This window comes from Myxine glutinosa, chromosome 8 (genome assembly GCF_964187855.1).
Source record: "Myxine glutinosa chromosome 8, kmMyxGlut1.1, whole genome shotgun sequence".
NCBI lineage: Eukaryota > Metazoa > Chordata > Myxini > Myxiniformes > Myxinidae > Myxine > Myxine glutinosa.
This window is the reverse complement of record NC_136268.1, coordinates 167,891,393-167,919,165: the sequence shown is the minus strand read 5'-3', so window position 1 is coordinate 167,919,165 and position 27,773 is coordinate 167,891,393. Positions and strand designations below refer to the sequence as shown.

The window sequence follows — 27,773 nt, the reverse complement described above, 5'->3', positions numbered from 1 at the left end:
CATATACACACACACACACACACACACATCTCCACACACACACACACACACACACACACACACACACACACACACATCTACACACACACACACACACACACATCACACACACACACACATACATCTCCACACACACACACACACACACACACACTCACATAAATTGCGAGTATTTGATAAAATAATCAGACTTGCCATGTGAGTTTTCCAGAGGACCTTTGAGTTAGGGTGTTGCTCCCTAACTAGGTTTACTGTAACTTTCCAGGTTACTTTTGGTGGGAAACCCGGTTTATGGAGATAGATTTTGTGAGTGGGAGCATAACACCTATTGTTGCGGAAGTGTGTGCAATTCCTCTACCAATCGTTCGATCAAATGCGTCCGAATGCACACACCGTTTCAACTCATTCACGACATCAACTGCCTTAATCTGTCAGATTGGATCACTGTTTCCTTGGAAGTTCCACACACATCAATCCATTGTTTTATTTATACGATACATTGGATTGATGTTTTTCCTAAAATCACAGTCGTCAATCTATATATTTAAAAGAAAGTTTTTGTTTGTTTGTTTATTTGTTTGTTTGTTTGTTTGTTTGTTTGTTTGGCTGCACGTGCTAATCTCCTGAACAGTGAAAGATAGGAGGAAACCTCTGAAACAAAAAATATCGGGACGGACCCCGGGAAGATTGTAGGCTAGGTGGCAAGGCCGGTCGAGGATGCTTCGGCCGGGCTGGGCCCATTTCGCAATTAAAAGCCGAGCTGAATTATAGAAGTCAATATTCTACGGCCGCGAGTAAAAGCTGAATTATAGTAGTAAATTCAAAAATAACGAAAAATGTCGGGACGGGCCCAGGGAAGGTTTTAGGCTAGGTGGTGAGGCCAGTCGAGGCCGCTTCGGTCGGGCTGGGCCCATTTCGCAATTAAAAGCCGAGCTGAATTATAGAAGTCAATCTTCTACGGCCGCGAGTAAAAGCTGAATTATAGTAGTAAATTCATTCAAAAAGAACCAAAAATGTCGGGACGGGCCCCGGGAAGGTTATAGGCTAGGTTGCGACGCGGGTCGAGGCCGCGTCGGCTGAGCTGGGCCCATTTCGCAATTAAAAGCTGAGCTGAATTATAGAAGTCAATCTTCTACGGCCGCGAGTAAAAGCTGAATTATAGTAGTAAATTCATTCAAAAAGAACTAAAAATGTCGGGGCCAGCCCCGGTAAGGTTATAGGCTAGGTGACGAGGCCGATCGAGGCCCACCTTGGCCGGGCTGGGCCCATTTCGCAATTAAAAGCTGAGCTGAATTATAGTAGTCAATTTTCTACGGCCGTGAGTAAAAGCTGAATTATAGTAGTAAATTCATTCAAAAAGAACCAAAAATGTCGGGACGGGCCCCGGGAAGGTTATAGGCTAGGTTGCGACGCGGGTCGAGGCCGCGTCGGCTGAGCTGGGCCCATTTCGCAATTAAAAGCTGAGCTGAATTATAGAAGTCAATTTTCTACGGCCGCGAGTAAAAGCTGAATTATAGTAGTAAATTCATTCAAAAAGAACTAAAAATGTCGGGGCCAGCCCCGGTAAGGTTATAGGCTAGGTGACGAGGCCGGTCGAGGCCCACCTTGGCCGGGCTGGGCCCATTTCGCAATTAAAAGCTGAGCTGAATTATAGTAGTCTATTTTCTACGGCCGTGAGTAAAAGCTGAATTATAGTAGTAAATTCATTCAAAAAGAACCCGGGCAACACAGGGTGCTTTCGGGAAGTCTTTTATATAGGAGCCGTCGGTCTTTCTGTGTGTCGCCATCTTTCTCAGAGATGGCTGAACGTATTCATCTTTCAGAGGTTCATCACTGAGTACCTGGGAGTGTTTTAGGCAAAAAAAAAAAAGTTTTTGGTTTTTTTTTTTAATCGATCTATAGTACGTACCTAAGCCATTTTACTGCCGAGATCATCGGGCAAAGCCATCAGGAATAGTGTTTGTCCGTCCACATGTATGTCCCCTCAAACGTATACCAATCAGAGCTGAGGTTCTGGTCACATGACAGGGTGATGTCATTATGTTTGACGTCATTACGGCGGCTGACAAAACATGTCTTCCTCGGAAATCGAAATTCGAAATTTAATGAAATCAAAACCTTGGAAATGAAAATCGGATGAAAATTTAGTATTTTAGAAATTTGAAAAGGTTGTTGACCTTTTGGAATATGTTGACCTTGTAACCGATGTTGATCTCAAAAATAGTTTTCCTGACTCTCAGTCTCCACACACCGCCATTTTTATTCCAATTTCGGTCATGCCGAACATATCGTCGAACCTGTCATATGTCACAATCTGCATGCTCTACTTTTACATTTTTCATTCAGTGTGAAACACAAACAAACCGATTGTTAAAATGACCATGAAATATCGAAACCATCAGCGTTAGGGCTCTTCCAACAATATGGTACGTATAGGCCTTAGGCGTTATGACTCATCTTGGACAAATTAAGCCCAGGTTTCTTAATACAGTCGTGTGCCGTTTCAGTAGTATCGTTTTCGTAATAATAATAATAATAGTAATATAGTAAATATAACCACAACACTTTAATCCCAATGTTAATTTATTCACAAAGTTCATGGATTGAAGCGGTGTATGGTTCATGAATCAATGATAAGCGGTGCACGGTACTAACAACCGCGGAAGTAAGGAATTCGCCTCGGTTTTTGATAGCATGTTATTTACCCAACCGTTGTGGGGTATCTAGATTACAGTAGATCTTCCCTCAGTTCTGTAAGTAAAACCTGAGTTGTTAGGATGTCAGGATTCCTCCAAATTCTTTTGTTTAATGTTACAAACAGCATTAGCGACTGTTTAAAAAAGCTAATCAGACGTGTTTGTGGTTTGTTTATAATATTTTACAAGGCCGGCTACGCTGCTGTTAGACTTTCGGTCTTGTTGATTCATTCAGGTCTACAGCTATATACTAGTACACATTCGCATAAATAAATACAAAACAATCACCAGACATTTAAACGCAAATAATAAAACAATTCCAAAAGTAGTTGAAGTTGGTGTTAAGGCTTCTTCTTCCTCTTCCTGAACGTGATCATACTTGACATCAGAAACGTGATGAACAGCACATTCACCAGAATATATTCAACAAAAAGGTAAAATGATGATTTGATATTTGTGATGGATTCTGATTTGGATGTAATTGCTTTTCCATTATATTTGCCCTCATTTCAAATATATTAATATTTCTTTTTCGCTTGAGCAACGCCAGGTGCTCCAGCTATCAACGCTTATGTACTTTACTCGGGGTACAAATACAAATACAACTTTGGCTGGGGGTAACATAGGGTATGTGGCCGCGGCCTCATTTGGTGATGTGGGGGACCGGGAGAGGGGCGTAAGTTCTCAATGTAAATGTATACGGTGTACTCTCATCTGGTGATGGTGGCAGAGGGTATTACAATTTCCTTTTTTACCTGGGCAACAATGAGGTTATGAAGGACTCTTTGCATGGGAAAAAAAATTCTCCTTCCTTCTCCCCACTCCCCCCCCCCCCCCAAAACGGAGGGGCCTGTCACAAAGCCGCCCTGCTCCCCCCCAGGATAGGAGATAGGCCGGCCCGGGCTCAGCGAGCCAACTGGGTAAAGACCGGATACACCCCGAGCTCCTCGGGTGGTGGAAAAGTCTCTCGTGGGGAGTCTGGTTGGTGGCCGTACATAGGAGAGCCCTAATCGAGTTCAGCGCCGCAGGTAGCGACCAAGCCCATTTATCGAGGCCCCGGCCGAGGGTTCGGAGATTGAGCATGACGGCCCTCCATATAATCCCGTTGAAGCGTTCGATCTGCCCATTCGCTTGGGGTCTGTACGGCGTGGTATAACTAGAAGCGACGTTATTTTGGAGCAAGTAGCCTCGCACTTCCTGAGACAAAAAGACCGCACCCCGATCTGTATGCACGTAGGCCGGGTACCCAAACATAGAGAACAAATTTTGCAGGCATCGCATTACCGTGGCAGCCGTCATATCCACGCACGTATAAGCAAAAGGAAATCGCGAGTACTCATCGACGATAGTGAGCAGATAGCGAGAGTTACTCGACACCGGCAACGGGCCCTTGAAATCCATCGCCAATCTTTCCCATGGCCTCGTAGCCCTAACCAGTGTCCCCATGGGAGGGTTATAGAAACGTGGTTTGTTTCTGCGCATATAGCGCAGTCGCGACAGATACGGCGGATATCGTCAATCGAGTACGGCAGATTACCACTACGCACAAAATTGAGCGAAACGCGTCACGCCCGGATGCCCTGCAGTTGCGTGCAAAACGCGTTGGCCCTCCAGAGTGACGATACCCGCGCACGTAACCGGCCTCGATAAGGCGTCGGCGACCTGGTTATCCTTCCCCGGGCGGTATTTGATAGTGTAGCAGAAGTCGGCAAGCTCGATACGCCAGCGAGTGATTTTCTCATTCTTAATGCGCTGGGCGTGTAAGGTGTCGTACATGAACGCAACACTTTGTTGGTCCATGATGATTTGGAAGCACCGCCCGAGTAAGTACGGGCGCCATCGCCGAATCGACTCGACAATCACGTACGCTTCCTTTTCGACGGCCGAATGTCGCCGCTCAGCGGAGGTAAGAGTCTGTGAAAAGAAAGCCACCGGGCGCCCTCCTTGGGAGAGGGTCGCCGCTATGGCATGATCCGAGGCATCACTTTCTAGGACGAAAGATCCGCTCTCGTCGATCGTCGCCACAGCGGCACTGGCGATGTCGGCCTTAAGGCCCCCAAAGGCCGTTAAAGCGGACGGACACAGAGGGAATGTGTCGCAGGTCACAAGGGGGCGAAGTTTCGCGGAGAAATTTTGGACCCACTTAGAGTAATGGGCGAATAGCCCGAGAGCGCGCTTCAGGGACGCCCGATCGCTGGGAGGGGCCATGTCGAGCAGAGGTCGCAGACACTCCTTATCTAGAGCGACAGAGCCATGGGTCACGGTGTACCCCAGAAGATCTATCTTGCATAGGGAGTATTGACACTTAGCCTCGTTCATGGTTAAGCGATACCTCTGCGCGACCTCGAGGAAGCGCATCAGATTAGTATCATGGTGCCCTTGGTCATACCCACAAACCGTAAGATTGTCTAGATAGACGAAACCATCGGTCAAGTTCTCCCTCGCAATGAGGTCATCCATGGCCCTCTGGAAACAGGAGAACCCGTTCGTCACCCCAAAAGGCAATCGAGTAAACTGGTACAACCGTTGCCCCAACTCAAAAGCGGTGTAGATACGATCTGCCCTAGAGATAGGGATCTGATGATATGCACTACGGAGATAGAGAGTGCTGTAGACCGAGTATTGGGCCACCTGTTGCACCAGCGCGTCCATCCCCGGAAGGGGGTAGGCATCCAGCTGTGTCAAACGGTTAATCGTTTGGGAATAGTCGATTACCATGCGTCTGCGGTGTGCTTCGCTTCGCACCACTAAGACCTGGGCCCGCCACGGCGACCGGCTGGGTTCTATGATGCCGTCTTTCAAGAGCTGAGCCGTCTCTCCCGCAATGAATTGCATGTCCGCTCGAGAGTAGCGCCGTGATTTTACCGCTACAGGTGTACAGTCGGAGGTTAAATTGGGGAACAGCGAAAGTGGCTGAATTTCCATTTTCGCTAGGGCACACACAGCAAGCGTGTCAGTCCCACCAACAGCAAGCGTGTCTGGCCCACCAAACTCCATTTCCAGTCGTCCATGTCGCTTAAGGAAATCGTGTCCTAACAGAATGTCAGCACATAACGCAGGTAAGACCATGAGGTGTACATCTGGGAAAACCCGTCCCTTTATCACGAGTTTCAATCAACATTCCCCCTTCGTGCTGAGCCGAAGTCCCTGGGAAGCCATGAAGATCCGTCTCATAGTCCCCAAGACCCGCCAACCATGCCTGTGCACTAGTCGCTGATCGATAAAACTATCCGTAGACCCTGTATCCACCAAGGCATGCACACAATGGCCCTCGACCATGAGGGGAATAACGGCTTGAGCCAGGCCGGACGAGCCTGCTGGGAGTGGGACCGAACCTCCCGAGTGAGGCGGTCGCGCCTCGCGGGTGGGTCCTATGCCAGCCGCAGTTTTCCGGGTGTCAGAGGGTGCCCGTGGAGTTTCGTATAAGTTGTCAGGGAGCGTTCCCATGCAATCTGCAGTGTTGCGGTCGTTGCCGGAGTATTCGTTGTTCATGGGGCATTCATTAAAACTGTTAGAGAGCCTCCCCATGCATTCCGCAGTTTTGCCATTCAAAATCGCCGTTTGACGAGTATGGGCCTCCGTAGTCTTGCCATTCAAAATCGCCGTTTGACGAGTATGGGCCTCCGTAGTCTTGCCATTCAAAATCGCCGTTTGACGAGTATGGGCCTCCGTAGTCTTGCCATTCAAAATCGCCGTTTGATGAGTATGGGCCTCCGTAGTTTGTACCAAACGCGTGTCGCCGCCAGAGGACGCCGTACGCTCTTGAGAGACGTAGCGTGTACGTACCGCCGGGGTTTGGCGAGGCTCCAAAGTCCCTCGCGTTGCCCGGAGTGTAGTCAAGGACGCACGTGCCGTGTCCGATTGAGGATGAGACTGTTGTGGCTGTTCGGTGTCTCTCGCCAAGGTCGATTGGGCGACCAGGGGCCCGCGAGGAGGGACACTGCCCATCAAAGCCGGGTACGGCGCCGTGTTCCGTGCTCGGCCCGTAGGCTCCGCAATAAGCCCATTCAAGGTCGCGCGCGGCCGTGAATCGCGTGCGGTTTTCCGGCACACTTTTGCATAGTGCCCCTTCTGCGAGCACAAATGGCATATCGCGTCCCGAGCCGGACACACTGACCGGTGATGTCGTTGACCCCCCACAGAAGTAGCATGTGGCTCCGCGTAGGGCCTTGGGTCTGGCCATAGCGGCAGCCATCAGGATCCCCGGATCCTCCGCCGGGACAACCTGGAGTTCCGCGAGCGGGTCCGCTCCCGGTTCGTCGACGGTAGCACTCTCCGGCCGTGCATGTAGCGAGGTCCCCGCCAAGAGGCGCGTGCGATCATAGTCGTTCGACTGCAGCCGCGCTTCGGTATATATTTTCCCTTGTTCCAGAGCCGCCGTGAAGGTCAGGTCGGTCTTCTCCAAGAGCTTGAGCCTGAGGTCCTGAGAGGAGACCCCGGAGACGAAGGCGTCTAGGAGAAGGTCATCTTGAACCTGCTCGTGAGTCTGTGGCTTCTGGGTGCTGTCTAGCAGGAGTTGCCGGAGCTCCTGGGCATAGTGATCCATCGGCTCGTTTGGTTGCTGGCGTCGCGAAGCAGCAAATGCCGAGCATATATCACGCTATTTTGCTTTATGTACAATCGCTTGAGCTCCGCAACAGCGAGGTCGTACGTCGCACATCGCGCAATACTGTTGTACACCTTGTAGTCGACTTTGGACTGGAGCGCTGCTAGCTTCGTGGCAGCTGTCGGCTCGATGTCCTGGTCAGCGAACTGATTCTCCAAAGTTTTCAACCAGTGAGTCAGTTGCAAACCAGCATCCGGGGCTTGTGGGTCGGCGCAGAATTGCGAAACCGCCAGCATCTTGCTTCCCGCCATGTCCATAGATTTTAATGGAATTAAGTGTTGTGGAAATCATTCAAGACCACAACTTTAGTCCATCTGTTGGTTTAATTCCATTAAGACCTTTGACATCATTCTGCAAATACAGGGATGCAATAGAAATAAGGTTTGGTTTCACATAGGTCAATCCACAATATCATTCAATGAAAGCAAGCGTAATATTCTATGCGGTACATACCGTTAACGAGTCTACTAGTCAATGTAACATGTCACAGGAGAAGACGCCTAGAGCAGCGGCCGTTTCGGGTCTTATAGCCGCGCCCCCCTAGCGGTGTCAGCGAGCAACGAGCATCACCTGGGTTCAGCATTAATACGATTTCACTACAATGTTTATATCAGATTTATTTATATCAGAGAAAACATTTTAATTTAACATCAACATTTTGAGTATTTATAGATAAAAACATGTTTAAACTAAAATTAAGCGATGAAAATAAACCCTGTAACATGTATTTTTACATTTCAAGATGAACTATGAAATAGGTGGTGTATACCTGTGTGAAATTTATGTTAAGCAAAGATATACTATGAAATAGGTGGTGTATACCTGTGTGAAATTTATGTTAAGCAAAGATATACTATGAAATAGGTGGTGTATACCTGTGTGAAATTTATGTTAAGCAAAGATATACTATGAAATAGGTGGTGATACCTGTGTGAAATTTATGTTAAGAAAAGATATACTATGAAATAGGTGGTGTATACCTGTGTGAAATTTATGTTAAGCAAAGATATACTATGAAATAGGTGATGTATACCTGTGTGAAATTTATGTTAAGCAAAGATATACTATGAAATAGGTGGTGTATACCTGTGTGAAATTTATGTTAAGCAAAGATATACTATGAAATAGGTGGTGTATACCTGTGTGAAATTTATGTTAAGCAAAGATATACTATGAAATAGGTGGTGTATTTTACTCCACCGCTCAAAATAGTGTGTGTACTTTCAGAGGAAAAGGTAATTTCCTATTTTTTGGGGGGTGGGGGTGGGGGGTAGAGGAAAGGGTCAAACCTGGATCCACTTTGACCCCCGGTAGACCTCCTCAGACCCCAATTTTTTTAATGCCGTGAACAAACTTTGGTACATCACGGGTGATGAAGGTTGTGGTGAAGTTTCATCGAAATAATGTGTGCAGTTTCAGAGGAAAAAGCAAATACCGTATATACTCGAGTACAAGTCGAGTTTTTGGGATGATTTTCATGGCCTAAATTTCGGGGGTCGTCTTATGCACGAGTAATGTTTTGCCATAAATGATTCTGCAGATAAAAACAAGGAAGAAATCGTAGGAAACAGTCTGGGTATGTCAAAAACGACAAATGAGACCAGAAATAACCTAAATTGAATTTATAAAATATATTTACAACTTCGTTTGGTTTCAATCTTCTTCCAATCTCGAACCATCTTTTCGGAGACCCCGATCTCTCGTGCAGCAGCACGGGTATTTGTCTTTTTCGTATTGTCGAAGACTTTCAGCTTGAACTGAGCAGTGTATTTCGATTACTTCGGCATCCTGATGGGTTATGATTTCTAACCTGACAGGTAGGGTCTTTATAGCAAAACCGGATCTTTATGCTTTTACGTCCCATAGGGCGTGAACGCATAAAGATATTTGTTTGTGTTACTTTAATGAGTGGGCAACTTTAATTATACTATAATACAACAGTATTAATATATTATTAAAGCTATTATAATTACTATTAGTAATTATACATTAATACTGTTAAATACGGTAAAATACATTCGGGCATCACTTCCTGGTTCGTGATTCCTAGAAATGCCTAGCCCTGCGCACACCAGCGATGTTTCTAGTCTTGCTTCTTGGTTGGCTGGCGTGCAAAGCATGCACCTGCGAAAATATGTTTGGTAAAAAACTGGGACCGTCTTATGCACGGAATATATGAAAAATAGCTTCCTTTTTCGGCAAAAAGTTGAGGTCGACTTATACATGGGATCATCTTGTACTTGAGTATATACAGTACTTGGATCCACTTTTAGGGGATCAAACCTGGATCCACTTTGACCCCCGTAAATCCCCATAGACCCAAAAAAAATTTAATGCCGTGAACAAACTTTAGTCACAACACAACAAATATTATTCGTGCCAAGTTTGGTCGCAATCCCATCAGTGGTTTCGGAGAAGAAGATTCAAGTGTTTACGGACTGACTGACGGACAACGCGCCATCGCATAAGCTCTCCTGAACATCATTCCAGGTGAGCTAAAAAAAAATAACAGCATAATTAAATCATAAAAACTTAAATAATGGAAAAATTAAATAACTCAATATTGAAAAATATTTTAGTAATTGAAAATTGAAAAAAATGGGATTTAAAAAAAAAAAATAATATAATAAAATTGAAAAGTAACTAATTAAACAATGAAGAAATGAAAATGAAATGAATGAAAATTGGAAAAAACTCAACAAAATGTAAAATACATAATTGTAAATTGGAAAAAATAAACAATTGAAAATTTGGAAACAACTTTTAAAACTTGCAAATTGGGAAAATATAAAATGATTGAAATTTGAAAAGTTAAATAAACAAATACAGATACATTCAAAGTACACCACCCCCATGCCAAATAAATAAATATCCTCCAGCGCGGCATTGCTGGGGCGTAGAGACTGCATTGGGAGGGAGAGGTGCACAATAATTGATTGATTAATTGCATGATTAAAATAAAGAAGTAATGATCATAAAATATGTTCTTAATCAATTGGCTAATAGCATGCTTAAACCACCAGGGCCTCATTCGAAGCTGTAACTTTTTGAAAATTATTTGAATAAGCCATTAATTGAAAAAATTAAATAATTAATTGATTAATCAATAAATAATTCATCGATTAATTGATTAATCAATAAATCAAAAATACCCTTTATAGCCACATCACTTGGTCACTGTCATGTCCAAATATCAGCTTCCTAGCTCAAACGGTGCCTGAGATATTGCCCAGATGAGGAAAAAAAAAAGATTAATAATGAAAAGATATATATTATAATCATATAATTTTTTAAATAATTAATCAATTGGCTAATATAATACATAAACCACCATCATTTAATCCGAATCTGTAACTTAAAAAAAATTAATGAATTGAGTCATTAATCGAATAATTAAATAATTAATCGATTAATCAATAAATCAAAAATACCCTTTACAGCTAAATCACTTTGTCATTGTCATGTCCAAATATCAGCTTCCTAGCTCAAAAGGTGCCTGAGATATTGCCCATATGAGAAAGAAAATATATAAATGATTAATAATGAAAAAAAAAAATGATAAAGAAATTAAATAACTAATCAATTGGCTAATATAATACATAAACCACCATCATTTAATCCGAATCTGTAACTTTAAAAAAATTAATGGATTGAGTCATTAATCGAATAATTAAATAATTAATCGATTAATTGATTAATCAATAAATCAAAAATACCCTTCACAGCCAAATAACTTGGTCATTGGCATATCCAAATATCAGCTTCCTAGCTCAAAAGGTGCCTGAGATATTGCCCAGATGAGAAAGGAATTGTATAAGTGCAGGCAGTCCCCGGGTTACGAACGAGTTCCGTTTTTAAGTCTGTCTGTAAGTCGAATTTGTATGTAAGTTGGAACAGTTACGTACGGTTCACATCTAGCGTCAATTAGTCAAATGTTTTACCTAAAACATCTATAGGTAGAAAAAAAATATTTCTTAAACTGTTTAGATAGAAAAGAAAAGATGCAATGTTTGTTGACGTTTCACCTCTCTCCGATTGCTTTATTATTTCCACTTTCATTTCAATCGTGATCGTTTTCCTTTTCTTCGATGCATCACCATCCCACCTCCCCCCAAGCCCTCTCCCTCCTACATTTCTCTTGATGTCCCTGCTCTCAAATGTTGTGTTTGTGTCCTTCCCCCTCTCTCCCCATCTTGTCTATCACTCCCCCTATTTTGTGTTTTATGTGTCGGTTTGACTTCTTTTTTGTGTGATTAATGTTAGCTCTTTCGAGAGCCTCGATCTTGTATACCAATATTATATATATATATATATATATATATATATATATATATATATATATATATATATATATATATATATATATATATATATATATATATGTGTATATATATATATATATATATATATATATATATATATATATATATATATATATATATATGTGTATATATATATATATATATATATATATATATATATATATATATATATATATATATATATACATATATATATGTATATGTATATATATATATATATACATATATATATGTATATGTATATATATATATATATATATATATATATATATTATAATAATAATAATAATAATAAAAACTCGGTTTTTTTTTTAATAATAGGCTTTACGGAGGTTGGTACATAAGTACGGGTGTTCGTAAGTCGGGCGTTCATAACCCGGGAACTGCCTGTACTTAATTAATAGATAATAATTAAGTAACTTCAATTAATTGTTCAATCAATAAATCAAAAATATCTTTTACAGCCAAATCACTTGGTCATTGGCATGTCCAATTATCAGCTGCCTAACTCAAAAGGTGCCTCAGATAATTTCCAGAAGAGAAAGTAAATGTATAAGTACTTAAATAATCGATAATAATTAAGTAACGAATCAATTAATTAATTAATCAAAAAAACAAAACAAAATGTTTTTGCCAAAGGACTTGCTCACTATTGTGCCGAAATTTCAGCTTCCAGCTCAAAGGATGGCTGAGATATTGCCCGGACAAACAAACAAACAACCAAGAAAACAAACAACCAGAGTGAAAACTGAGTACTCCCTTTCAGCGTGCGTCATTGCCGAGCCCCCTTCGGTGCCCGGCAATGACGTCATGCAGCGCCTGGAGATGGCATAGGAAAGGAGCGGTGTACAACAGATGATTAGAAATAATAATGGAATAATAATTATTCTTCAAAAAGCAAGACACCACGGAGACCAAGACTAAACAATTAATGCCTCCCTCCAGGAATCAAAATAATCACACACCTTCACCGTTACATGATCCAAAAATTCGTCTTTTGGAATGGTATCAAGGTAGCGTCTGAGATCCATGGGGAGGTACTCAAAGATCAAATAGAGGTGAGCACCTTGCAGAAGTACATCCTGTAACCTGCATGGGGTATAAAAAAAATGGAGAACAGACTTATCGTGGTTTTATATGACAAACATACATCCTTCGGAACCGGTTTAGATGTCTTTCCCGGCGACAATCACACACAATCCACTCGATCAAATATTATATGTGACTCGCAAAATGTTTTAGAGTCTAATAAGTGGTTTCGAAAGTTTTTTATGCTTCTCAACGACATCGTCGACAACGACATTGAGATTCCTCAACGACAACAACATCGGATACAATGTTGGTAGAATTGATTTACTGTCCCTTTGCCAATCGGCATGACATCGGCACAATTTCCAAAATGGCACAACTGCTACAATTAGAGTAACTCTTGTTAATCAGGAACAGATAATATGACTATCTGAACCTTGAGCGAAAGTAAATGGGGCAGAGTCAATAAGAGATGCACAATGATGTCAAATCCCTTGTTTGTATGGATGCCGATTCACTATTTGGTGCTGGGGCCCACAGACCATCAAATCATGAATCACGCCATCTATTTGGAGAGCAATTTAAGCTGTTTGTTTGAACCTGCGAGAAGACATTTACAAAAAAAATTATTGTTAGCCTTCGAAAAGAGAAGGCCATTGTGTTCCTACAATTTGGTCGATTTCTAAATAAAAAAATCGTGGCCTCACATTACTTCTGTAAAAGAACGGCACTCAGTAGAGAGCATACCTCCACCAGGTGAACAGTTTAGTCTTTGTATCCCACTGATAGGCCAGATCTGGATTCGGACCTGAACCAAAATCGAATCGGCTTGTTATCGTCACTGAAACAACTCATCCACCAAGTTTAGTCATAACTCGTCCACAACTTTTTGAAATATTTGGAAATATATATCGTTTTCTTGCCCCATCTCTCAATGGTGAAGAATCACTTTAAAAATTATCGGATCCGGATATGGATCTTCATCAAAATCTAATCAATTCATCAAAATCAAAATCACACAAAACCTCTCCACCAAGTTTCGTCCGAATCCGTCCACTCCGCTTTGAGATATCCTGCTCACAGACGAACAAACAGACAGACAGAGAAACAGACAGGGGTGAAAACACAACGTTCATCCACCTTCGGTGGCAGATGTAATGAGTCGAGAATAAAATATAAGTGATTGGTCTGCAAAAATATTAAAATTATTCTCAAGTGTATTTCAAACAAGACAGAGCATCTCACAATGAGGAGAATGGTTGAGCATGTAGATTGCAGTAGATCTGAGAACCAATCTGACACACAGAACGATTCGTGAAGGGCTGTGGCTCAAGAGAAATGAATGAACAATAGATATATTTATTGTTGCTTAGGCCCTATTTGACACTTTTCAGATTTAAAATTCTCATTGGATTCAAAATACATTTTTTCACAATTCAGTATTTCCTTTTTAATGCAAAATTTACAATGTCATTTAATTGTAGCACAAAGCTGTGTGTAAAGTAATATGTAAGCCAGGTTACATGCACGACAATCACCCGCTCCATAAGGGAGTGGCCGGGAGGTCTTGTTATTATCTTTACGATAATTAGGAACATAGCAGAATACCCAACCATTGGGTGATCCTGTTCCAAGCATGAAACACTTTCTTCTGACACATCCCTTTATTTGGGCGGTGTATAGGCAACAGACGACTGCCTCAATCACTCCCCCCAAAAAAACTTAATTGAATCAAAGGAAACTTGCACATACACAACTTCAGTGTGTCTTCATTAATCCCTGAAAGTTTCAGTTTCCTATATCAAATCCTCTCGGAGGTGTAGGTGATACATCCCACACCCACATACAAACATACTGCCGCGTGACTACCCTCTAGTGATGAACACCGCAGGGTGACGTGGAGGACCAAACGAGCTTAACACTCCGAGGCATTCAATTCAATGGCGGTCGGGGGGAGGGAGGGGGGGGGGGGGAAGCCAGCAGCGCTTACCTGCACGGGTCCACCCTGTCGTCTTCAAGCCTGCAATAATTACTGTGAGCACACACCGATTCAAAATGTACAAAAAATACCGGTTTTATTAAAAGAAATGTCAGTAATAAAAGAATGCACGATAAACTAAAATTCTCAATTGGGACGTCCCCACAGACAGACCTAAATACAGACGAAAGGGAAAAATAATGATAGCAAAAATAAAAGGTGTGGTTGGCACTTATCTGTGAGCGGCTCCCGAATCTTGTTAGGAATTGTCTCAGGCCCACGTCCCTGCATGGGAAACTGCAGACCAGTTGGCACGAACTAGGCCTCGCGCACCCTCGATGTCTGCTTGTCCTCCCGATCATCCATCCTGCGCAGGAGCACTACGAATTCCGACTGCTCAGTGTTCCCAAGAGAGGAATGAATATGCAATCGTCCATGCACGTTCACCACCAAAAGCCACGACCGTCGACCGAATCAAAGAAGGAACAGCCAGACCAGGAGCGAGCGCAAGTGAATGAATCAGTCAAGACCCTCCTCAATACTCCAAGAACGAATACGAATTCACAATCCAAGCCACAAACCATGAACAGGAACAGCACGAGAGCAGACCAGCAGAGAGAGCGTGTTCGCTATGAATGCCAGACCGGAGAGCATGTTTGCTATGAATGCCAGCCCAGAGAGCGCAAAAATGTCAGGAAACACAGTCTATAATATTGCAGACTCTGACGTCATCCCCATGCCATCCTTGCATGATCCAACCAGTGTGTGTCACCTCTTAGTTGTCCATCTCTGCTCGATTAACCTACCCAATCTCATGCTCTGTGGGGCGTGTCTCCACAGAGCTGTCTGGCCTCTGCGCTCACCAAGTCGGTGTTATCCACGGTAATGCTTCATGCCTGATTTCCGGTTGGTTTTTTAATTTAGTGCCATTAAATGCACCATTCTGGCTCTATGTGTGGGTGCTGTGTCAAAAGGAACAAAGGAATAAATTACAGAGGCAACCACACACAGGGGATTAATTTACTCATAATCCCTCGCTAATTAACAAGCCCCACCCCTCTGATGGGCATGAAGATACAAGTTTAACCGACATCCGGTTTACACAAATTCCCAACTTATGGTACATTGAGGTTTCTTCTTCTTTACAACAGTCGGCGCACACAAATCTATACACTCTACCTGGACTATGGTATCCCAACCCCTCACAAACGTAACAATACATACATACAGTCACGTGAAAAAGTAAGTACACCCCATGTAAAGTTTTGACTTTTTCAACATATTTCAACATACAGCTATTTGATCTTCATTTCAACAATATTGATAGATAAAGGGGATATAATATAACAAATATCATGAAACATTTACATTTTGTAGTCAATTGTATAATTTAAATAAACATAAATGCAAATTTCGCACATGGAAAAAGTAAGTACACCCCTACATTTATCACTACTTCAAATACCTAAAATTAGAATCAGGTGCACCAGCTCAGGTGCAAATGATTAGAACATCATTAGAGAGGATCTTGGAGGAACCTGTCTCATTTAAACCTCAGACATTTAGTTTGGTTTGCTCTTTGTTGTTGAAGTGTGCGGCGTCACCCTGCCTTGATCAAAAGAGCTCTCTGGGGCCTTCAGAAAGAAGGTTATAGATGCCTACGAGTCTGGTAAGGGATTTAAAAAGATCTCCAAACAATTTGAAATCAATCATTCGACTGTCCAGAAGATCATCTACAAGTGGAGAAGATTCCAAACAACCGCCAACTTGTTCAGGCTAGGCCGCCCCAGCAAGTTCAGCCCAAGAATAGACCGCAAGACGCTGAAAGAAGTCTCTAAGGAACCCAGAATGTCATCACGCCACCTACAGGTAGCTCTTGCCACTGTTGATGTCAAAGTGCACGAGTCTACCATTAGAAAGAGGCTGCACAAATTTGATCTACATGGGAGGTGTGCCAGGAGGAAACCTTTGCTGTCCAGAAAGCACATCAGGGCAAGAATAAAGGTTGCCAATGAAGACCTTGGTAAAGAGCAGCACTTCTGGAACAATGGGCTCTGGACAGATGAGTCAAAGATGGAGCTATTTGGCTACAGTACCAGAAGACTTGTTTGGCAAAAACCAAAGACAGCATTTCACCACAAGAACCTGATACCAACTGTAAAGCATGGTGGTGGAAATATTATGGTTTGGGGCAGCTTTGCTGCATCAGGGCCTAGGCAGCTCACCATCATAGAATCCACTATGAATTCTTCATTGTACCAGAGGGTGCTTGAGGATAATGTGAGGCCATCTGTCGGAAAGTTGAAGCTCAACCGAAGGTGGACCTTGCAATATGACAATGACCCTAAACATACCGGTAAATCCACCAAGGAATGGCTGAAAAGAAAGAAATGGAGGGTTCTGGAATGGCCAAGTCAAAGCCCGGATCTAAATCCCATCGAGATGTTGTGGGGGGATTTGAAATGAGTTGTGCATGCAAGAAACCCCTCAAACATTGCACAGCTGAAAGAATTCTGCATGGAGGAGAGGGCAAAAATTTCTCCCAGTCGATGTCAGAGACTGGTAGACAGTTATAAGAAACGCCTACTTGAGGTTGTTCCTGCCAAAGGGGGCAATACCACCTATTAGAGCCAAGGGTGTACTTACTTTTTCCACATGCGAAATTTGCATTTATGTTTATTTAAATTATACAATGGACTACAAAATGTAAATGCTTCATTATATTTGTTATATTATATCACCTTTATCTATCAATATTGTTGAAATGAAGATCAAATAGCTATGTTGAATTATGTTGAAAGAGTCAAAACTTTACATGGGGTGGACTTACTTTTTCATGTGACTGTATATAACTATGTTTACATGAAACGAAAACGTCTACTTCTTCTGCAAATAAAATTACCACCCTCTTACTTAACCCTCTTAATTGCGTTAAGACTGCTGAGACCCCTCAGACCTTTGATGACCCTTTAATTCCCCCAAGACCCTTCATACCACCAAGACCCCTGAAGACCCAAAATATGATGACGACCTCCAAAGACCCCAAATACCCTTCAAGGCCCTGAGTCTCAAAAAGACCCTGAATACTCAAAACCCCAAAAGACCCTGAAGACCCAAAAGACCCCAAAGACCCAAAACACCCCGAAGACCCAAAACACCCCGAGGACCCAAAACACCAGAAGATCCAAAACACCCCGAACACCCTGAAGACCCAAAACACCCAGAACACCCAAAACACCCCGAAGACCCAAAACACCCAGAAGACCCAAAACATTCCGAAGACCCAAAACACCCCGAAGACCCAAAAGACCCCAAAGACCAAAAAGATCCCGAAGACCCAAAATACCCCGAAGACCAAAAACACCCTGAAGACCCAAAATATCCTGAAGACCCAAAACACCCAGAAAACCCAAAACGCCCCAAAGACCCTTAAAGACCAAGAAGAACCAAAAGAGCCTTAAGACCTAAAGGCCCCTGAAGACCCTTAAAGGCCCAGAGGATCCAAAAGACCCAAAAGACACCGAAATGGTCAAATATGCCTACACCTCTGAAACGAAGTGTGGTGAGGCGCGCGGAGTGTGCCGAGTCACGCCAGTACATTAAACGCTCTAGCGAGTAAAGTTGGAATAAGTGATGTTGCATTGATGGGTTGACTGACTGCCTGGATGCAACTGAGGTTGTGGATCTACTGATGTACCATCTATTGATTTGGATCCATGATCGAGGTTGTGGATCTACTGATGTACCATCTATTGATGTGGATCCATGATCGAGGATGTGGATCCGCCGTTTGGAGAGGTTCTGGGCTGAAGGATTGAAACCTCGAGGAAGAACGGTGCCCAGCTGATGATCCATGCAGTCGGGAAACGAGTCAATTGCTTACAGGTTAAGGTTCTTGCTTTAGGTAGAGGAACTATGTTTTGAGGTTTACAATTTAAATAAAGTTGAACATGGGATGTTGTGAAATTAACATCATTTACAGCAATGCTTTAAATTATTTATATTTAAGTTTTGGGAACAACCAATACTGCACAATTAATTAAATGCATTTTTTAAAATAAGAATTGAAAAAGAGAAATAAATATTGAAAATCATAAGAGATAGAATTGTGAGAAACAAAAATAGAAAAACAAGATGTGTGTGTGTGTGTATATGTGTGTAAATGTGTGTTTGTGTATATGTGTGTGTGTATGTGTATATAGGTGTGTGTGTGTGTGTGTGTGTGTGTGTGTGTGTGTGTGTGTGTGTGTGTGTGTGTGTGTGTGTGTGTGTGTGTAAAAGAGAGATAGAATTGTGAGGAACAGAAATGAAATTACGCCTAGGTCCCCCGTCGGTGAAGTGATGTGAGTTGACAAAGTGGAAGACGCAAGGCGGCCATCTTGGATTTTGACGTGGCGAAACAACTTTCAGCAGCGTTCTTCCGTATGCCTAGATACACCCACACACCAGATTAGAAGTTGGTACTTCGCTTATTTTTCAAGATATTCCGCTCACAATGTTCAGACATACATGGCGGCGGCCATCTTGGATTTTGACATGGTGAGCCAATTTTCAATAGCGTTCTTCCTTATGCGTAGATACACCCACACACCAGATTGTAAGTTAGTCGTTCGTTTATTTCTCAAGCTATTTCGCTCAGTGTTCAGACATATATATGGTGGCGGCCATCTTGGATTTTTCCGTGGCGACCCAATTTTCAATAGCGTTCTTCCATATGCTGAGATACGCCCACACACCAGATCAGAAGTTGGCACTTCGCTTATTTTTCAAGATATTCCCCTCACAATGTTCAGACATACATGGCGGTGGCCATCTTGGATTTTAACGTGGCGACCCAATTTTCAATAGCGTTCTTCCTTATGGGTAGATACACCCACACACCAGATTAGAAGTTGGCAGTTCGTTTATTTTTCAAGATATTTCGCTCACAAGGTTCAGACATTTACTTTTCAAGATATCACGCTCACAAGGTTTACATATGGTGACAGCCATCATGGATTTTGACGTGGCGAACTAATTTTCAATAGGTTTCTTCCATATGCCTAGTTGCACCCACACACCAAATGAGATGTTGGTACTTCGCTTATTTTTCAAGATATTCCGCTCACAAGGTTCAGACATACATGGCGGTGGCCATCTTGGATTTTGACGTGGCGACCTATTTTTCAACAAGTACAGATACATTCAAAGTACACCGCCCCCATGCCAAATAATTAAATATCCTCCAGCGCGGCACTGCCGGTGCGCCTACGGCGCCCGGCAATACCGCAGTGCAGCTCATAGAGGTTGCATTGGGAGGGAGAAGTGTACACTAATTGATTGATTAATTGTATAATTAAAATCAATAAAAAATTATCACAAAATATTTTCTTAATCAATTGGCTAATAGCATAACTAAACCACTAGTGCTTCATCCGAAGATGTATCTTTTAGAAATTTACTTAAATAAGTCATTAATAAAAAATTAAATAATTAATTGATTAATCAATAAATAATTAATTAATCAATTAATCAATAAATAATTAATCGATTAAATGATTAATCAATAAATCAAAAATATCCTTGATAGCCACATCACTTTGTCACTCATGTCCAAATATTAGCTTCCGAGCTCAAAAGGTGCCTGAGATATTGGCCAAATGAGAAAGAAAATAAATGATTAATAATGAAAATAAATAAATAATAATCATTAAAAAATTAAATTATGAATCAATTCGGTCACAGAACACATAAACCACCACAATTTCATCAGAATCTGTAACTTAAAAAAAAAATTTTTTTTAGTCATTAATCAAATAATTAATCGATTAATTGATTAATTGATTAATTAATAAATGAAAAATAGCATTTGCAGCCAAATCACCTGGTCATTGGCATGTCCAAATATCAGCTTCCTAACTCGAAAGGTGCCTGAGTTAATGGTCAGCAGAGAAAGGAAATTTGATTAATTAAATAAGGACTTAATTAATTGCTAATAATTAAATAACTCCTCAATTAATTAATTAATCAAAAAACCAAAAATAGTTTTTGAAAAGGACTTGCTCATGATTGTGCCAAAATTTCAGCTTCCCAGCTCAAAGGATGGCTGAGATATCGCCCGGACAAACAAACAAACAAAAACAAGAAAACAAACAAGTACAGATACATTCAAAGTACACCGCCCCCATGCCAAATAATTAATTACCCTACAGCGCGGCATTGCCGGGGCGCCTCAGGTGCCCGGCAATACCGCAATGTAGCTCATAGAAGCTGCATTGGGAGGGAGAGGTGTACACTAATTAATTGTATAATTAAAATCAATAAAAGATTATCACAAAATATTTTCTCAATCAATTGGCTAATAGCATAACTAAACCACTGGTGCTTCATCCGAAGATGTATCTTTTAGAAATTTAATTAAATAAGTCATTAATAAAAAATTAAATATTTAATTGATTAATCAATAAATCAAAAATATCCTTGATAGCCACATCACTTGGTCACTCACGTCCAAATATTAGCTTCCGAGCTCAAAAGGTGCCTGAGATATTGGCCAAATGAGAAACAAAAAATAAATGATTAATAATGAAAATAAATAAATAATAATCATAAAAAAATGAAATTATTAATCAATTCGGTAATAGAACACATAAACCACCACCATTTCATCAGAATCTGTAACTTAAAAAAAAAAAAAAGTCATTAATCGAATAATTAAATAATTAATCGATTAATTGATTAAATGATTAATTAATAAATCAAAAATAGCCTTTGCAGCCAAATCACCTGGTCATTGGCATGTCCAAATATCAGCTTCCTAACTCAAAAGGTGCCTGAGTTAATGGTCAGAAGAGAAAGGAAATTTGATTAATTAAATAAGTACTGAATTAATCGCTAATAATTAAATAACTCCTCAATTAATTGATTAATCAAAAAACAAAAATAACGTTTTTGACAAAAGACTTGCTCACTATTGTGCCGAAATTTCAGCTTCCCAGCTCAAAGGATGGCTGAGATATCGCCCGGACAAACAAACAAACAACCAAGAAAACAAACAACCAGAGTGAAAACTGAGTACTCCCTTTCAGCGTGCGTCATTGCCGAGCCCCCTTCGGTGCCCGGCAATGACGTTTTGAAATGCCTGGAGATGGCATAGGAAAGGTGCGGTGTACAATATCCTTGATAGCCACATCACTTGGTCACTGTCATGTCCAAATATTAGCTTCCGAGCTCAAAAGGTGCCTGAGATAGTGGCCAAATGAGAAAGAAAATAAATAAATGATTAATAATGAAAATAAACTTATAATAATCATTATAAAATTAAATTATTAATCAATTCAGTCATAGAACACAAACCACCACCATTTCATCAGCATCTGTAACTTAAAAAAATATATAAAAAAATTCATCATTAATCGAATAATTAAATAATTAATCGATTAATTAATAAATCAAAAATAGCCTTTGCAGCCATATCACCTGGTCATTGACATGTCCAAATATCAGTTTCCTCACTCAAAAGATGCCTGAGATAATGGCCAGAAGAGAAAATTAAATAATTAATTAAATAAGTGCTTAATTAATCGCTAATAATTAAATAACTCCTCAATTAATTGATTAATCAAAAAACAAAAAATACAGTTTTTGACAAAGGACTTGCTCACTATTGTGCCGGAATTTCAGCTTCCTAGCTCAAAGGATGGCTGAGATATCGCCCGGACAAACAAACAAGAAAGCAAGAAAACAAACAACCGGAGTAAAAACTGAGTACTCCCTTTCAGCGTGCGTCACTGCCGAGCCCCCTTCGGTGCCCGGCAATGACGATATGCAGCGCCTGGAGATGGCACAGGAAAGGTGCGGTACAATTATCACAAAATATTTACCTAATCAATTGGCTAATAGCATCACTAAACCACCAGTGCTTCATCCGAAGATGTATCTTATAGAAATGTAATTAAATTAGTCATTAATAAAAAATTAAATAATTAATTGATTAATCAATAAATAATTAATCAATTAAATGATTAAACAATAAATCAAAAATATCCTTGATAGCCACATCACTTGGTCACTGTCATGTCCAAATATTAGCTTCCCAGCTCAAAAGGTGCCTGAGATATTGGCCAAATGAGAAAGAAAATAAATAAATGATTAATAACGAAAATAAATAAATAATAATCATTGAAAAATTAAATTATTAATCAATTTGGTCATCGAACACAAAAACCACCACCATTTCATCAGAATCTGTAACTTAAAAAAAAAAAATTCAGTCATTAATCGAATAATTAAATAATTAATCGATTAATTGATTAATTCATAAATCAAAAATAGCCTTTGCAGCCAAATCACCTGGTCATTGGCATGTCCAAATATCAGCTTCCTAACTCAAAAGGTGCCTGAGTTAATAATGGTCAGAAGATAAATGAAATTTAATTAATTAAATAAGTACTTAATTAATCGCTAATAATTAAATAACTCCTCAATTTTATTGATTAATCAAAAAACAAAAATAACGTTTTTGACAAAGGACTTGCTCACTATTGTGCCAAAATTTCAGCTTCCTAGCTCAAAGGATGGCTGGGATATCGCCCGGATAAACAAACAAGAAAATGAAAAATCGGTCAGAGACCGAGGACTTGCCAGAATGTACTTTTTTATTGGACATTTAGGACAAATATGGGGCCGAACCACGTGACCGATGACGTCATCATTATTTGTTTTCTCAACTAATTTATTCCTTCATGCTCAAGAAATTTCATCTTGATCGGATGAAGTTTTGTACTTGTCGAATTATGACGTCATAACGGAGGCACCTATGACATCATCATTAACATATTTTATTCCCCATGGAGAGTTCTTTACAATGAGCCATGTCTCAATTTTTTATATTCAGCACTTTCGGAGATAATGAGGTGCAAAGTTTTTCCGTTTTTCCAAGATGGCGGCCGAACCACGTGACCGATGACGTCATCATTAACATTTTATTCCCCATGGAGAGTTCTTTACAATGAGCCATGTCTCAATTTTTTCTGTTCAGCACTTTCAGAGATATAGAGGTGCAAATTTTTTCGGTTTTTCTAAGATGGCGGCCGAACCACGTGACCGATGACGTCATCAATTGGGCACAGTCTATTCCAGGGCAAGACAAATACGTGTGCAAAGTTTGGTGATTCTACGTGCAACGGTGTAGACATAGTGCTACAAACAGACAGACAGACCAACAGACAAACAGACAGACAGACCAACAGACAAACAGACAGACAGAAAACGAACAGATCAACATATTCCGGCAAGTAACAAACAAGAAAACAAACAAATAAACAAACAAACAAACAACCAGAGTGAAAACTGAAAACTACTCCCTTTCAGCGTGCGTCACTTCCGAGCCCCTTTCGGTGCCCGGCGATGACGTTTTGCAATGCCTGGAGATGGCATAGGAAAGGAGCGGTGTACAATTGGGTTCTTCCATACGCCTAGTTGCACCCACACCAAATTAGAATTCAGTCCTTCGCTTACTTTTATAAAGATATTGCAGTGCACGTACGCACGCATGCACGGACGGACAGAAGCACGCACGGACGCACACACGGACGGTAAAACCATGGTCCCCGTTTCACTCCGCGGTGGACGGGGGACAAAAACAAGATGTGTGTGTGTGTTTGTGTGTGTGTGACAGGATATACGTAGAATATACAGGATATATATACAGGATATACTTCTCCCCTTGGTAAGGGGAGAAGGCCAGCGGCAGATCCGCAACAATATAATACAGAATGTAGAAAAGTTTTAATTATAATGTTAATATATAATACGGATTGTCGGAAAGTTTTAATTATAAGATTAATGTATAACGCAGAATGTAGAAAAGTTTTAATTATGAAGTTAATATATAATAGAGAATGTAGGAAAGTTTTAATTACTAGGGCATGCCCGTACTATATATATGCCCGTACTATATATCTATCTAAAATTATATCCCCCCCCCTCTATTTACATGAAATGGTTTGGTCCATTCGCAACGCCAAAGCGAACGGCGAACGGCTTGCGAGTACAGTGACAATCCCCCCCCTCTATTTACATGAATGGTTTGGTCCATTCGCAACGACCACAGAACCCCCCCCTCTATTTACATGCAATGGTTTGGTCCAAAGCGAACGGCTTCCGGAGTTTGGTAAAGAAATCGCCATCGCGTGCACAAACGCGCAGGAAAGCGAATGAATCGCAAATTCGTTTTTATTAGTTTTAAAACGTAGTTTAACGCCAACATAGTTTGCAAACGTGAAATAAATGAATACGCTCTCAAATGTGCCATCCGAGGCAGAGTGTGTCCTCCACGTTCGGCACACGCGATCGTTCGCTGCTCTCTGATTGGTTGAATCGTTTTTTGGACATAGCTCGGTAAGTAATTGTCCGATTAATATGAAACCTTGAAAAGGCACATCCTCGGGTCCCCAGCAATATACCTGGCAAGTTAAAAGTATATCGGACCCGTGGTTGTCGAGAAACAGCGGTCACAGACAAACGTACAGACAGAGATTACTGGAATTATAGATAGACTAGGGCATGCCCGTACTATATCTATATCTAAAATTATATCCCCCCCCCTCTATTTACATGAAATGGTTTGGTCCAAAGCGAACGGCTTGCGAGTACGGTGACAACCCCCCCCCTCTATTTACATGAAATGGTTTGGTCCAAAGCGAACGGCTTCCGGAGTTTGGTAAAGAAATCGCCATCGCGTGCACAAACGCGCAGGAAAGCGAATGAATCGCAAATTCGTTTTTATTAGTTTTAAAACTTTATTAAAACATAGTTTAACGGCAACATAGTTTTCCAACGTGAAATAAATGAATACGCTGTCAAATGTGCCATCCGAGGCAGAGTGTGTCCGCCACGTTCGGCACACGCGATCGTTCGCTGCTCTCTGATTGGTTGAATCGTTTTTTGGACATAGCTCGGTAAGTAATTGTCCGATTAATATGAAACCTTGAAAAGGCACATCCTCGGGTCCCCAGCAATATACCTGGCAAGTTAAAAGTATATCGGACCCGTGGTTGTCGAGAAACAGCGGTCACAGACAAACGTACAGACAGAGATTACTGGAATTATAGATAGACTAGGGCATGCCCGTACTATATCTATATCTAAAATTATATCCCCCCCCTCTATTTACATGAAATGGTTTGGTCCAAAGCGAACGGCTTGCGAGTGGTGACAATCCCCCCCCTCTATTTACATGCAATGGTTTGGTCCAAAGCGAACGGCTTCCGGAGTTTGGTAAAGAAATCGCCATCGCGTGCACAAACGCGCAGGAAAGCGAATGAATCGCAAATTCGTTTTTATTAGTTGTAAAACATAGTTTAACGCCAACATAGTTTGCAAACGTGAAATAAATGAATACGCTCTCAAATGTGCCATCCGAGGCAGAGTGTGCCCGCCACGTTCGGCACACGCGATCGTTCGCTGCTCTCTGATTGGTTGAATCGTTTTTTGGACATAGCTCGGTAAGTAATTGTCCGATTAATATGAAACCTTGAAAAGGCACATCCTCGGGTCCCCAGCAATATACCTGGCAAGTTAAAAGTATATCGGACCCGTGGTTGTCGAGAAACAGCGGTCACAGACAAACGTACAGACAGAGATTACTGGAATTATAGATAGATGAAGTTAATATATAATAGAGAATGCAGGAAAGTTTTAATTATAATGTTAATATATGATACGGATTGTAGAAAAGTTTTAATTATAATGTTAATATATAATACGGATTGTCGGAAAGTTTTAATTATAATGTTAATATATAATACGGATTGTAGAAAAGTTTTAATTATAATGTTAATATATAATACGGATTGTAGAAAAGTTTTAATTATAATGTTAATATATAATACGGATTGTCGGAAAGTTTTAATTATAAGATTAATATATAACGCAGAATGTAGAAAAGTTTTAATTATGAAGTTAATATATAATAGAGAATGTAGGAAAGTTTTAATTATGAAGTTAATATATAATAGAGAATGTAGGAAAGTTTTAATTATAATGTTAATATATAATACGGATTGTCGGAAAGTTTTAATTATAAGATTAATATACAACGCAGAATGTAGAAAAGTTTTAATTATGAAGTTAATGTATAATAGAGAATGTAGGAAAGTTTTAATTATGAAGTTAATATATAATACGGATTGTAGAAAAGTTTTAATTATAATGTTAATATATAATACGGATTGTCGGAAAGTTTTAATTATAAGATTAATATATAACGCAGAATGTAGAAAAGTTTTAATTATGAAGTTAATATATAATAGAGAATGTAGGAAAGTTTTAATTATGAAGTTAATATATAATACAGGATGTAGGAATGGAAGCAGTGTATTGCCATTATAACATCATAACCCATGTGCTTTCAAACACCAATGCAGGCAGACAATGTACGCACCATGTTCAAATACGAAACTTAATAAGTTGCCCGTGGAATTGACTGATTTCACTCTGTCGAATATGCAATGATAAAATATTAAATAAATAAGTTTGTCCAATACCATAGGCTTTTCAATGTAACACACGCACGCATGTGAAGTGTAGTTGGATCACTGTTGATGTAGCCCTTTCGGCATGATCATTAATCTCCAAAAATATTCATTTAAATAATAATTTGGTGGCACCTATCAATATCATACATGCAAAAACAGTAGATTTACAGGACATCCCCCTCACCCTTCTCCACACTATGTTTCCAAGGAGCCCCCTCACCCATTGCAACAATGACTCTACCACTCCTGCAGAACTGAGGACCTTTTTTGTATACAAAGTCGAGGCTCGTGTAAGAGATATCAAATAAAACACAAAACATAAACAGACACATAAAACATATAATAACGGGAGCGGGAGAAAAGAGGGGAGAGAGAGGGAAGGACGCAAGCACAACAGTAGAGAACAGGGACGTCGGTAGATCTGTGGAAGGGAGAGGGCTGGGGGAGGCAGATGGTGAGGGGCAGGGGGCGGGAAGGGGGTACAGTTCCGGGCTCTTTATCAAAAAATGTAGCCACATCCTGGATCTCATCCACTCATACCTCCCCCATAGTGGGCTCAGCATGTGGTCACAAGTTAGTGAACAGTTACTCTCTTCCACAACCTCCAACCACCCACACTCACCC

General features: G+C 40.8%; 1 protein-coding gene across 1 annotated transcript in view; it reads right to left on the bottom strand.

Moving 5' to 3' along the window:
• LOC137433070 (cyclin-dependent kinase 1-like) overlaps nt 1-27,773 on the bottom strand; it is a 110,673-nt gene that overhangs the window by 55,819 nt on the left and 27,081 nt on the right. Inside the window, exon 3 of the mRNA XM_068125514.2 lies at nt 12,590-12,713. Within this exon, the coding sequence (XP_067981615.1) occupies nt 12,590-12,713 (124 nt within the window). The remainder of the gene's footprint in view (nt 1-12,589; nt 12,714-27,773) is intronic.